Source organism: Myotis lucifugus, unplaced genomic scaffold, assembly GCF_000147115.1.
Source record: "Myotis lucifugus unplaced genomic scaffold, Myoluc2.0 scaffold_3, whole genome shotgun sequence".
NCBI classification, from domain to species: Eukaryota; Metazoa; Chordata; class Mammalia; order Chiroptera; family Vespertilionidae; genus Myotis; species Myotis lucifugus.
Window position 1 is genome coordinate 10009772 of NW_005871051.1, and position 14043 is coordinate 10023814.

Below are 14043 nucleotides of genomic sequence, written 5' to 3' on the forward strand. Positions count from 1 at the left end.
CCTTCCCCCCCCCCCCGGCCCCCTTTTAGGGAGAAGTTTCCAACATAACCCCTAAAAAAACACGCCTTGCCCCCCTACTCGCCACCACTATTCCTTCCTCCTTTAAATTTTGGAATCTTTCCCCACAATTGCGTTTTTTAACTTTATGAGTGGGCAAAACGATGTTTTATTGGTTCCCAGACCTTTCGCCCCTAAATTTCCCCTTAATCCCGTTTTTTCACTTGCCCACTTAAACTCCCCCAGATTTTTAAAATCCTATTTCGGCCTCCTCTCCGGAAATTCTGTTCTTTGTTACTAATGTTGTGGCCCCACCCCATAACAAAGAAACAGAATTTCCGGAGGATGAGGCCCAGAAATCAGGATTTTAAAAATTCCCTGGTGATTCTAATGTGCGGCCAAGGTTGAGAACCACTGTAGACCAGAGATTAAATGATTTGAGGTCTAAAGTTTCCTAGCAGACCCAGACAATACTGTTCTTTTCCTCCCTCTCCATCTGGTTTTATGTGTGACTAACTTTAGTGTGGAAAATTGTTTAAATTCTAGAGAAAAATTTAATTGGCCATGTACATACTGATGATTGAAATTATCTTCACTAAGCAATTAAGTCTAACAGACCCACTCTAAAATCACGGGGCAGGCAAGGGGACGGGAAGAGATTAACCAAAGAAACCATGGACACAGACAGTGAAGGCTTGGGGGGAGTAGGGGAGGGGATTAATGGGAGCAGAAGGGGGACATCTAATACTTTAAACAATAAAGATAAGAAGCTGAAGCCTAGATTGTATTCTCTTTTCACCCTTCCATTTTTTCTGCCCCAGTCCTTTTCCCTGCCTACCTCCAGTGCTCAAGAGTGAACTGCTTGTACCATTTTCTGGGGAATCTGATCATACCTGAGACGGTATTTGGGCTGGAGAATGGCACTGGGGTTTAGTTTAGTTTAATCTTGTGCTCTATTCTGCAGGTGTGGTGGGAGGTGCCTTTAGTGCAGTGATAAGCTATCTTCAAGGAGGTGGTGTGTGTGGAAAATTCCCAAGGCTGCAATTGCACAGAGCCCCAGGCTCCTGGGAGACCCCTGGGGGAGCCCGTTGGAGTTAGAACTGATGGAGCAGTGGGAGGGAGGATCATTTGGGGTCTATTTTGCACCTTTGGTGATGGGATTAGGAATCTATTTGGTGTAAGGAACTTAAACTTCCTTGCACATCTCCCTTTATCTAAGTTGGCAAAACCACACCCTGGTTAAATCCACTTTTCTGTCTCCTGCATACGTGCACTTATGCAGCTGAACTTGGGGAAGCACAGCCACGGACGCCACCAGAATCGCTCTCAATTCGTGAATTAAATTCCAAGTGGGTTTCAGTGCTGGTGGGGATCAAACCACCTCACATTCCCCGAGGCTTTGTCTTCAAACCTCCTCCACACGCTCCCTGAGTTTCCCCACAAACCAGCTCTTGCCTAGTCAATATTCGCACCCCTTTACCCAAGACAACCACTGGGTGAAGACAGACACATACTTCTGCTTGCTCTGTGTGAGCGGAATCAACCAGCATGCACTCAAGTCGGCTTCTTTTGTTCAACATAATGAACCTAATTCATAGTCCTGTATGTGTTAATAGTTTATTACTTTTTCTTTCTGAGTAGTAGTTCCTGTGTGACCATGTCACATGTATGTAACTTGCCTGTTAATGGACATTCAGATTATTTCCAATTGGGGGATTATGTATAGATTTAAAAAAATAAAATCACTGGACACATTTTCAGGTTGTCAGTATCATGAGAGCCAGCAGAGGGCAGTCTTTCATTTTCTGGAGACACATCCTATGGATCCTGGAAATGCTGCCATGGAGAGATGCATTAGTAACTAGTGAATAGCAGCCAAAAAACAATTTAGTCATTGACATATTCAAGGGATTGGTACTAAATAGCTTGACCAAAACATTAAGTTTTAACAAATATTAATGATAAACTAATGATGGAAAATTTGGTTAAAAGTAAAAGGAGTTTAAAAATTTAGAATAGTGAGTTGAAGCCACAGCTGTCTTGTAAATCTGAAAAAGATAACGGATGAAATGTGACCAAAATCTGACTCCACAGCCTTGAATGAGAAATATATTTAATAGTGTCTTTTAATTTCATGTTTTACAAAATAGATAATACATTAACATAGTTCAAAATTCAAGAGGTTAAATATGAAATCGCCCATCTTCTAGGCCTCCCGTTCACTTCCATAAAAGCAACCAACATCACCAGGTTCTTAGGTCTTTCCAGAGCTCGGCTAGGCAAACTCATGGACTAACTGCGGCGTACAACCCAAACCGTGTGTACTTTGCATTTTGTCCATAGAAATAGGTATTTTGGAGTTCATCTGTATCTTGGATATTCATGTCAGTACATAAAAATCATCTCCATTTTTAAGTTACATAACCCATTGTTTCATATCTTATGTAACCAGGCTATTTATTAGATTTTTAAATTGCTTTCCATTTTTTTGATATTTATGAGCAATGCTCACATTTGCATGTGAGCCAGGATACTGAATGAACTGTTTTTGAACCCATTATTTCAGAGGGCCTAAGTAAATGTAGACAAAGAGATTTTTTTTTTCCTGTTTGTCCTTGGAGTGGAAGACAGGAAAAATTAGAGGTCACCTCTTTTTGCATGCCCCATAGGTGATTACAATAACAAATCGTGTTATTGTGATCAGCATCCCCAGCGCAGGGCTGGGTACAGTGTGGGAGGGAATTAAACATGATTCACTCAGCATCACTGTTAAGCTGCTATAAAAATACAAAGAATTGAAGAAAATTACTATGGGGAGGTGGTTCAAACACATAACAATTTTAAAAAGTATAAAAGTCATTTTGTGATTTAAGCAAGCAATCCAAAAGTTCAGAAAGTCAGGGAAAGCTAGAATTAAGAAAACATTTTTAGAGAAATTGGGGCTTAAACTAGATAGACTTTGATCAGTTTGTGAAAAAAGAGGAAGAATGTTCCAGAGAGAGAGAATGTTCCAGGAGGGTGTGAAAGGCAGAATGATAGATAGACATCTGGGAGGCAATTCAACCAGTTTGGCTGTGTTTTGCAGTGTGTGGAATTATGTAGGGTGGGGCCAGGTTGTAGAGGCATTTGTATTAGACGCTGGCTCATTCACGGGGAGCCAGAGAATGACAGAATAAAGGCAGAGCTCTGATCTGGACAAGGTGTGGATGGAAGCAGATACATAAAAGGACTGTTATAATCCTAACATAAATGCAAATGACTGCATGTGGCATATATACTCAGTGAAATATTCTATAAGCTTAATAGAATTACTTTTAAAAATAATGGACACTATAGCAACATGGAAAATGCTGGATTTTTCATTGACTATTTTTATCAAAGATAAGCTTATAGACAAAGACCCAAATACAAAGAGTTGCATTTGTGTTTTGAGACATATGTATAATCTCCCCCCCCCCCCCGTCCCCCCGCCACCCCCGCAAAAAAAAAAAAAGACAAATACAATTTGGCAATGGCAATTATTGTCCTTAGGATAAAAAGGTTTAAAAAAAAATGCACGCCTCATATACATTGTCTAATTTGAACTTCATAATAAGCCGAGGAGATAAACAAGGCAGGCACCGTTATCACCATTTATAGGTTAGAGGGAGTACTGAGAGACGACTTGCCTGATTACTCATCTAGTGAGAGGTCTTCAGAGTCCACTAATGTGTTGGTAATAGAATGGGGAAAGTTCTTCATCCCTGCTTTTATACAATTTAATCCCATTTCATCAGTGTAACCCTTGCTTCATACCCTCAGGGAGAGTGAGGAGATATCACTTAAGGGTAAACTTAAATTGGGAATGGAGACTGGTAAACAGACATCCTCTCACTGCATGCCCTGTGTGATAATAGTTGCATTCAGGAAATATCCCAAATGAGTCTATCGTTTGGAATTTCATTGGCCCGAATAGTTTTCAGGAAAGTAAAAATCAAAGGAAGTGTCCATAGACTTATAAATATTCATTGCCCATATGTAAGCATAGTGAAGAACTATGGATTGCTCTTCACGCCTGACATCAATTCCGAATCTCCCATCTTCACTTTGTCCCTATAAAATGGGACTATTGTCTTTTCTGAACACAGCCCGTGTTTTCCAATCTCTGCACATTTGCTCTTGCTGTGCCATCCATCTAAAATAGCCTCTTTCCTCACCGCACTTTGTCAAATGGTAGTCATTTTTCAAAATGCACTTCAACTACCTCTTGCAAGAGGTCTTTTTTTAAAAAAAATTCTGTTCCTTCCTGCCCCTTGCAGCCTCCCAGCACATTATTCTTTTGCAGTACTTATAAACTGTCTTGTTTTAAAGTTGTCTGTGTAGTTACCTGATTCTTCCTATGAAATTTTGATGTTCATTCAAGAGGAGAGGAGGAAGGGATCTAACATTTCCTAAGCAGTTCCAATGTCAGAACATGCCAGGAATCTCACTGAGTAAGGATAATACTAGCTAATCTAGCTAATTTTTTATCAGGAATTTATAGGGCTAAATACCACTGTAAGTGCTTTTAGGTGACGCCCTGTAAATACCTGCATCAACTCATTTAATTTTCCCAATAGCCTTATGTGGCAGATACTATTGTTATACCCATTTCACAGATAGGGAAAACTGAGGTCTAGAAATATGAATTACTTTAGCCAAGCTCCCAGTGCTAGGATGTGTTGGAGCCATAATCCAAATCTAGATATTCAGCCTCCGGAGGCCTTGGGACTTGCCCTAGAGCTATTCCTAAGAGCTTCCTATCACTGAGGAGGAGGCAGGTCTGTCTCAATAAGTCTGTGCTCAAGTCCCTGAGCTGCCTGGGATTCTTTACCCTCCTGCCAACTAGGCACTGAGCTCCCTCGCTTCCTCCCCAAATTGCTGCAGTGCCTGTCCAGCCTCCCACTTCTGTCTTTTTAGTCATTCATCCTACTCTTGGCTATTAGACCCCTAGTAAGCCTCATTGACCAGATTCCAACCACCGGGGAGGAGGTTTGGAGTACCCAGTCCTCGGGCTAAGTGTGGGTCCTTCTATTTTCCTCCTTGGATCTTCCCTCAAACTGAGAACAAAAAATTATTCTGCTGGAAAGTACCTGTACTGGTTATTGCTTTCTCCTAGTGAGTCCCAATCAACATTCCCACTGGCAGCTATTTTAAAAGCTACTAAATAGGGGAATTCTTAGCCTGGGGCCTAAGGCCTCCCTGATATTTTCTTTAAAAGCATTTTTCTGTAGAAAGAACCCATAACTTTCATTAGATTCTTAAATGAATTCCTCTAAGACCTTTGTAAACCTTCCTTAAAGCATTTTTCTTTTTGGAAGCTCCACTCCTCACATCAAATATTGAAACATATTGAAATCCATGTAAAATATATTTTTAGATAATTATTAAATACTTCCTTTGACCAAGTGACATGAAGGTATATTTTATAGACATGTAATTAAGTATTCGTTTTTACTTTTTCAGTTTCCTTTTTGTATTCTAGATCCAATAATGTTTTTTAAGATCTCAAATATCGTCATAGGGCCCAGGGGTGGGCAAACTTTTTGACTCGAGGGCCACAATGGGTTCTTAAACTGGACCGAGGGACAAAAGATAGGAGCAGAATCTTTAGGGAACCTCAAAGGCAAGGTCATAGAATTCCAATGTTTCTTTACCTGGATGCCATTTCTTTTCCTGGCTCTCCTATGGCCCTTATTACTACCTGCCTTGTTCTGTGATTGTTTTTATGTAACTTAAATCTCACTCTCTAAACTGTAAGTACCTTATGATTCTTGGCATTCTCAATGTCTATATACCATGGTTCTGCGTATCTCTTCAATACCCACCTATTTGCTAAAGGAATAAATGAAAACAGGGCAGAATATTATTACAGTCTATAAGGCAACAGATTTCCATCTGACTTAAAGGTTGCTTTATTGGTGTCTATATAAAGATCATTATAGAAATAAAAGGCTTATATCTGCTTTGACCAATAAAATACTAGTACAAGGGAAGTGATACTGTGTTTGTGCAGGGCACAGCTTTTAGGAAGACTGGAAGTGTCCACCTTGGTTTCTCAGAGCTCTAAATTGCCATTTAAGAAGTCTGGCTACCCTGAGGTGCCATGCGGGAGCAGCTGTGTGAAGGGAGAGGGAGAAAAAAAAGGAGAGAGTGGGGGTAGGAGGGGAGAGAGGCTGAAGGGAGGGCAGGAATGGGGAGAGAAGAGGGAAGGGAAGAGAGCTGCTCAGCCAGCCTCCAGCTGTTGGAAACCTCAGCCGTTTGGGTATTCCCAGTCCAGCTGAGGCCCCAGACACTGTGAAGCAGAGAGGACCCTCTCTTCTGTGCTTTGTTTGAATTCCTGGCTCTGAATTGTGAGATGTAATACTACTAAAATGTTGTTTTAAGCAACTAGATTTGGGGGCAGTTTACGAAGCATTATTAACCCACTGGCTGGGTGGGGAGGGGACATCTGTAATACTTTCAACAATAAAGATAATTTATTAATAACCAACTGGAAGACTGTTTTAAACTACTATAACCAACTATTAGTTTAATTCATAAATGTATATACAAAGGTTACATGAAATAAAGAAGTACACGTTGCATTTTAAGAATTTGTCTAATAGGTTAAATTAAAGTGAACTTAAGCAAATTTAATTTTCCATTTTTTCAAATGAGTTGATCACAGATTTAATATTAAGATTTAGGACTTAGAGAAAGTTATTAAGATTTTTAAAATAATAACTGATCTCGCCTCCACAGTGGTCATTAATCCACTATGGTATAATTAGCAAGAATGACACATAATATAAGTTGCAGGCGAAAAAAAAATGGAGATCTTTCCTTCATTTTATATCCACACAAAAATGTGATGCTAACAAACTGACCAAAAACAACAACAAAAAGCTATGGTCAGCTCTGTATCTTGGAACCAAATAATCTGAAAGCATCTGTCAGGGGACCCACACGAAAGCCTTATGCTGATTTGTGGGAGAGAAGGATTTCACTGAGCCGTTTCCTGGAGACCCGACTTCTTGGTTTCAGAGCTCCTAAGCTGCTCGCCCACCGTGCCAGAGCAGCTGACTTCCCACAGCGTGTACTTCAGTATCTCAGCAACCGAGGCTCGAAAGCGCGCTTGGAACTTCTTACTAATTAGAACATAAAGGATGGGATTCAAGCAGCTATTGAGGAACGCCAAAGCGGTGGAGAGGGGGAGGCCAGCCCGCAGCACCTGGTGGTAGTAGCCACCGTGGTGTATCGTGAGCTCCCAAATGTTAAATATGTGATAAGGAGTCCAGCAAATCAAAAAGGCCAGGACCAAAGCGAGGATGGTCAAGGAATACCTATTAGAGACCAGGATGCTTTGCTTCTTCACCTTTAAGATGAGACACAAATAGCAAATGCTCATTGTGAGCAAAGGGGTAAGGTACCCATTAACAAATTTCACCCAGGTCAGAACATGGTGCCTCTTCAAAGCGAGGTCAGAATCATGCTCGTGGAAATTGTGATAGCAAAAAATGTGGTTATTCACCTCCATAGTCTCCCGGAAGTATAGGGAAGGACCACCGATTAGAGAAGCCAAAAGCCAAACGAGCACAGTAACTATCTGGGAGTTCCTTAGCGTTCGGTGCCGATGAGCTACGACAGGATGGACCAACTGGATGTAGCGGTCCAGGCTGATCACCGTCAGGAAAAAAACACTGGCAAACATGTTCAACTGGGCAATGAAGGAATTGGCCTTGCACAACCAGAGGCCAAAGGGCCAGTGGAAATTCATGGCCACATAGGAGATATAGAGGGGCAGGAAGAGAAGAAAAATGAAATCCGCCACAGCCAGATTGAGGAACCAGAAAGTGGTGACTGTCTTCTTCCACTTGAAACCCGTGAACCAAATGACAGTGGCATTTCCTGGAATGCCCAGAACAAATGCTAAGCAGTACAACACCAGGGAGACCCAGTGAGCAACCTCCAGGGGGGCTTTCTCTTCCAAAGGAGACGCTGGGGAGGAATAGTCCAAGGAATAGGAGTAGTTCTCCAGTTCTTCAAATGTTTCCTCCAGATCTTCCATGACCTCGAAAAGTGGAGAATGAGGAAATCAATAGCAGCAAATTAAAAGAAACACACACACACACAAAACAATTTTTAAAAGAACAAGACATGTTCAGTGAATAGGAACATAAGGATAAAAATATTTCATCTAAGAACTGGAGTGAGTGTATTTCTTAGCAGTATTTGTGATTATACTCTAGATGTCCAAGTGTTGGTGGACCTCAGCTTCACTCTGATTATTCTCAAAGCTGTGAGAGTTCGTTTTTTTATAAAGTATTCAGTAAGGACTAAGTTAAAATGACTGTACAGGTGCAAATCCTCTGTTCATAATGCTTGCAGGGCTGACATTCAAGACATTTATTAGGTTACTAGAGGCCCGGTGCACGAAATTCATGCACTGGGGGGCAGGGTGTCCTTCAGCCTGGCCTGTGCCCTCTCACAGTCTGGGAGCCCCGTGATTGATCACCCCACAGAGGGAGGCCCCACCCACCACCGCCGTCTGGGTAGCCTGGGCCTCCTTCTGCAGGGCAATGGCGGGGCAATCGCATTGCACCTGCCTTGGTGGCGGCAGTAGTGGTGGTAGTCAGTGCTGGATCACTGCGGCGCCTGTGGCAGCGGCTGGGACCCAAGACTGACTTCCGCTGCACGAGTTCAGTCATCCGTTTAGTCGTTTTGGATGTTACAGACCCTGGCTCTTTATATATTAGGATTCCTAGGCATGTATTATTTATGGAAGATGCAAAAAAAAAAAAAAATCCCCACCAAAAACTAGATTAATACTTATGTGGTGATGACTTCAAAATCCCTATTAGTAACATGACTTCTTAAGTTCTAGACAGAGTTTCAACTGCTTTCTCAACCCATCCATCCGGATGCATAAATAAGCACTGGAGACTTTTAACCACTATGTTGCACCCATGGATCTTATGTTTGTGGATGCAAACATGTTCATCAGTATCATATCAGTATGGAAAGCTTTTCAACCAAAAGGAGTCTTTTGGAGTAAACTTGTCTCTGGACATTTAATTTCTCCATTAATTGCCTATAGAGTACAATAAAGCCTTACTAAATTTTTATTTTACTAAAATTCCTTTGTTTTGAATGAATTCCAATTAATTTCTTTCTACATTTACAACAAAGATTTGATTTATTAATTGGTTTTATTTTGTTTCTTTTTGTCCATACCAAATTTTATCTATTGTAATTTTGCCCAAAGTAAAGGTGTTTTGCTTTTTTTTTCCTTGCAAGGCCCATTTTCCTGGGTTGAGACTTAAATGTCAACATTTCAATCAAAACAAAGTTTACTGGGTACAATTTTAGCATTATCCATTTTATTTTGTGTTATTTCTATTAGTATTCAAAATCAAATAGAAAAATAATTAATAGTTGTATTCATTTCATGGAGCTACAATCATTAATGAGGCAAATATGTACGATTATAACAGGGTTAGAAATGAAGAGTGAAAACATCTTGTGTTGCTTGCTCACTGGCATCTCTCTCAATGACTAACTCTGGATTCATCATCCTACCTAAAATCATTCGAGGAACTTAGCAGGGCACAATTAAAAAACAAATGCAATTCATTAGTGTCTTCCCAAACCAAGACCCAGCCAACTTCTCTTTATTTTTCAATATTCAGCTCACATGCCACATTTTCTTGGAAACATTTCTGATATTAGCTTCCCCCAGATAATTATAACTTTTATTACAAATAATAGTCAATGTTATTGTGAATTTACTAAGTACCAGGCAAAAAAACCTGATCATCAAAAGACTCTTATACAGTAGGTAAGTACTATTATTATTTGTGTTTATAAGAAAGGATACTAAAGCTAGGAGAAGCATAGTGACTTGCCCAGGATCATGCAACCTATAATTGGAGAATTGGCATCTAAACTCAGATCTGTTGAACCCAGAGCCCAAGCTCTTAACCACTACAACATTCCCTTCCCTGTCATCCTATTCTCAACATATTTGATACACTATTATCATTTATTTAACTTTAATTTTTGCCCTACCAAACTGTGAACCCCTTGGAAACAATATCATCTCTATAACCCCACAGTGCCTAATAAAAGTCTTCACATATCACAGGTGCTTAACATGTGCTTAAGACATAATTGGCTCTCTATAAATCCTGTTTAGAACCAATGGAATTTTAAAGACTCAGGTTAGAGTTTGTGAGTTCACCTCACAACGTTGCTGCCAGAATCTCTCTGGCTGTGATCCACAGCTCTATCCCCAGGATCTCGGCTGTTCCTTAACATTAAGTTCTTTCCTTCACGTGTCCTACCTACTCCAGTGAGCAAGACTTGGCTTCTTTCTTGCTGCCCTATTCTTTCAGGCCTGAGGTCTTACTCCACTCTCCCTGCTCCTTCTGATGGCTGGCCCTCCCCAGTGTCAAATCCTTTCTAGTCTAGTCTCCAACTACGTGTCCTGTTTTTCTGCCTGTATGTTAGGACACCCTTACCTTCTGGTGCTTAGGACCTGTATTTAGGCTATTAGCAATTCTACACCAAATGGCCCAGGTGGTGGGCTAAATCACCTTATCAAACCCCAAGCATGGAGTAGAAGAAACCTCATTCCCCAAGCATGGACAAGCCCGTGGAAAACCCCTAATTGCACACAACCACTATTCTCACCCATAATCCAGGAGCCTCCCACTTCCAATGTCATTACTGACCCAAATGATCACAGGGCCTGGTGAAGGACACCCTCACAATTCTCTTGTGGTGAGGCAGTACCTTGAGGATGAGGGATCTATCTGAACAGAATCTCTTCAAACAGAAAACTGTACGAGAAAGGTTTTTAATCTTCCAGAAGGCAGATAAGCTGACTAGGTGCCCAGACCAGTTTAGGCGAGGGGAAAGATCTTCAAGAGGAGCTGAGTGCTGCCCAGCTGAATTGTTCATGGGAAATATAAGCTTGGCGCTCCCCCACAACTTAGAGCAGATGTTTTTGTGTGGAGGTGATGCTAAAGGTAGGGGTGAGATGGAGAAAAGTGCAAAGTAAGGCAGAATTTAACACCTGTCCTACCCAGGTGAGGGAGCTAGTCATGTGGATATTTTCAGGCAAGTTTTCAAGGCAGAGGAAACAGCCAGTGCATTTCAGGAACACTCTTTTTTAACCAATGAGATGGAATATGGGAGTTTTTGCAATTGACTATGGTTGGCTGGTATGTCGCTTGCTGTATAAGAAAAGGAGGGGCAGATCTTGAGTTGTGATGATACTGGAGCTATGCTGTGTTGGCAGAGTTAAGGTCCTCTGCCCTTCATTTCATCATCTGAATGTCCCAGGAGCAGGTGGTGGCTGTAATGGGCGCAGCAGTCCAGATCCGGAGATAATGGGGTTTGGGTGAAGCGAAGAGCAGCGGACTTGCTTTCAGTGAACAGCAGCTTCTCAGTTCTAGCCAACTGTTTCCATGTGGAAAATGAGCATTTAGTGTTGCCAGAGTTTTTGAAGACTCGCTGAATATTTATATTTTTAATGTGAAAAGTTTCCAAATTCTAAATTACTGTTTTAAACAAAATAGCTATGGGCCACATTCAGTCCAGCTGCAAGTTTGTGACCCTTGGGGCAGGCACATTTGTAAAAGTTTTGAGCTTTGTGAAGGGGAAATCTACACATTAAAACAGAAGTAGCCCCACCGAGTAGCTCAGTTGGTTAGAGTGTCACTCTAATACACCAAGGTTACAGTTCGATGCCCGGTCAGGGCACATAGAAGAATCAACCAGTGATTGCATGAATAAATGTGACAGCAAATCAATGTCTCTCTCTCTCTCTCTCTCTCTCTCTCTCTCTCTCTCTCTCTCTCTCAAATAAAAATATCCTCTGGTGCCCTGACCGGATAGAGCATCAGCCTGCGGACTGAAGGGTCCCAGGTTCAATTCCAGTCAGGGGCATGTACCTTGGTTGCGGGCACATCCCCAGTGGAGGGTGTGCAGGAAGCAGCTGGTCTATGTTTCTCTCTCATCGATGTTTCTAACTCTCTATCCCTCTCCCCTCCTCTCTGTAAAAAATCAATAAAATATATTTTAAAAAAATAATATCCTCTGGTGAGGATTTAAAAAAATAACACAATACATATGAGAATGCAAATGGTGTGAAAATGCAATCTCAAAATAATATCTGCAACCTCAAAGTAAAAATATGATCTACAAAAAAACTTACTATCTTGTGCATTTCTGCCAATTTAAATTTAAAGCCTAAACTTAAAGAGATTTGTTTTCAAACTTTTAAAAATTGATATTTTGCTGTATCATCAATCATGTCATGTTATACTTACCTTTTCATTCTTGGTGAGATAAGAAAGGGCAAAAAGAGGTACAGAAAGAAAATATGGGGGAAATCTACTCGGTTTAACCATGTGGCACATGCATATGTGTTTTGGAGAAGTGGTGGGGAGATGGGAGTGCAGACTCAGGTGAAACTGGGGGGATTTCTGGGCGATGGGAAGGAGCCTTGTTGGGTAGTAACCGGAAGGAGGATGGATAGCAGCCAAAGTAGGTAGGTCTTTAAATGCAGACTTAAAGGAGACATTGTCATTTATTTATTTAAGATATTTATTTGAAATATCTTCTAAAAAGATTTTAGAAATAGAGGGAGAGGAATAGAGAGAGAGAGAGATCAATCAGCTGCTTCCTGCATGCCCCCTTCGGGGATTGAGCCTGCAATCCGGGCATAGGTCCTAACCGGGAATCGAACCTGCAAACTCTTGGCTCATGGGTTGACACTCAACCACTGACCCACACCAGCTAGGCCCATTGTCATTTATTAAACAGTCAAACCGTGTTGGCTGGCAGTGACTTTCCCTTGAGATAATGTATGGTTTTATCAATTTGGAAGCACGTGGAGAAACACAGTAACAATGCCAGGATGCAGTTTGTAGACTTGACTAAAAAGAGAAAATAGCTACCGTATTTGTCTTAAACCATATGTGCTGCTGAAAGGCAAATAAATAATTCTGACTGAAATAAAGACTAATAAAGGTCTACATGATCATAAAATCTTTTGAGTGGCCACTTCAGGAAGTGGCAGGCTGCAATGTGGACATGAATATAAGCAGATCCGCCCAAGACTGTTAGGAATGTGTAAGACATGCTTGGGGTGGAGCAAAGTTCAGAGAAGCGTCCCTGAAATCTGTGGTTTTGGCTTCCAAAGAATGCGAAGAGGCATATTTACTGCAGGGATTCGGCTGCAGTGAGGACCCAAGTTTTCACTTTCCTGGGCAGCATTTACCCAGATGCTCAAGTGGCAAATGTCTAGTTCTGGAGCACAGAATTGCTTATTGAATTAAACAAATTGGTTTCGGATCCATTCCGATTTACTGGACGGTAAAGCTGAAACTCTTTTCTGAGTAAATAGATTTCAGTGCAAGAGTTCTGGCAGAAAGTGTAGTGATAAATAGTCTAAGAAATCCAGATGACTTGGGGAAAGGACATCTGGTAGAAATGTGTATCATTAAACTTTTCGATGTGGTTTTAAACGAGGCTTGGCTTTAGAGGGAGGCATTTTGTTTATCTACCTTGACGAACACAAAGATGCCTTCTGGCAGAACATTTGGTGAGTGCAGAGAGGTTTAATTTAGTTCCATAATGTTGAGTCAGATAGGTTTCCAGGGACCATTGCTAAAATGTATACCTAACAGAATCTTAAGAAAATTTAGGCTTTAATCTACTTTGAACAGAGAAGGATTCAATGTGATTGACCTTTGGCTATGCGGATTGCCTGTGTAGGGTTCCCCCCAGACACCCTGGTTTAAAAAAAAAAAAAAGAACTCAAGAGCTGAATGTGTTTCCTGTGAAAACCATAAGGGTCCTTGAGGGAACATGTATTTTGCTTCTGATTGATGACAGGAATGAGTTGAATGAATCAGTGGACATGAGAGAGAAACTCTCTGGTGAAAACCACAGATCCATGACCCAGAAAACATATGTGGTAAGCAAACTTAATTTCTCAAGGGCTGTCTTCTTAGGGAAGAGACATTTTTTGAAAGG

At 41.1% G+C, this 14043-nt stretch overlaps 1 protein-coding gene across 5 annotated transcripts in view; it reads right to left on the reverse strand.

Moving 5' to 3' along the window:
• Positions 1–3517: 3517 nt before the first annotated feature.
• The window catches only part of GPR1 (G protein-coupled receptor 1), a 47796-nt gene continuing 37270 nt past the window's right edge, over positions 3518–14043 (reverse strand). For 4 of the 5 annotated variants that reach the window (XM_006082435.3, XM_014462015.2, XM_023760571.1 and 1 more), the window contains one exon: positions 3518–8068. In XM_006082435.3, the coding sequence (XP_006082497.1) occupies positions 7001–8065 (1065 nt within the window). In that variant the 5' untranslated portion in view covers positions 8066–8068 and the 3' untranslated portion in view covers positions 3518–7000. Of the gene's footprint in view, positions 8069–10979; positions 11461–14043 lie in introns of those variants that run through there. The other variant, XR_002831182.1, reaches the window with a different exon arrangement.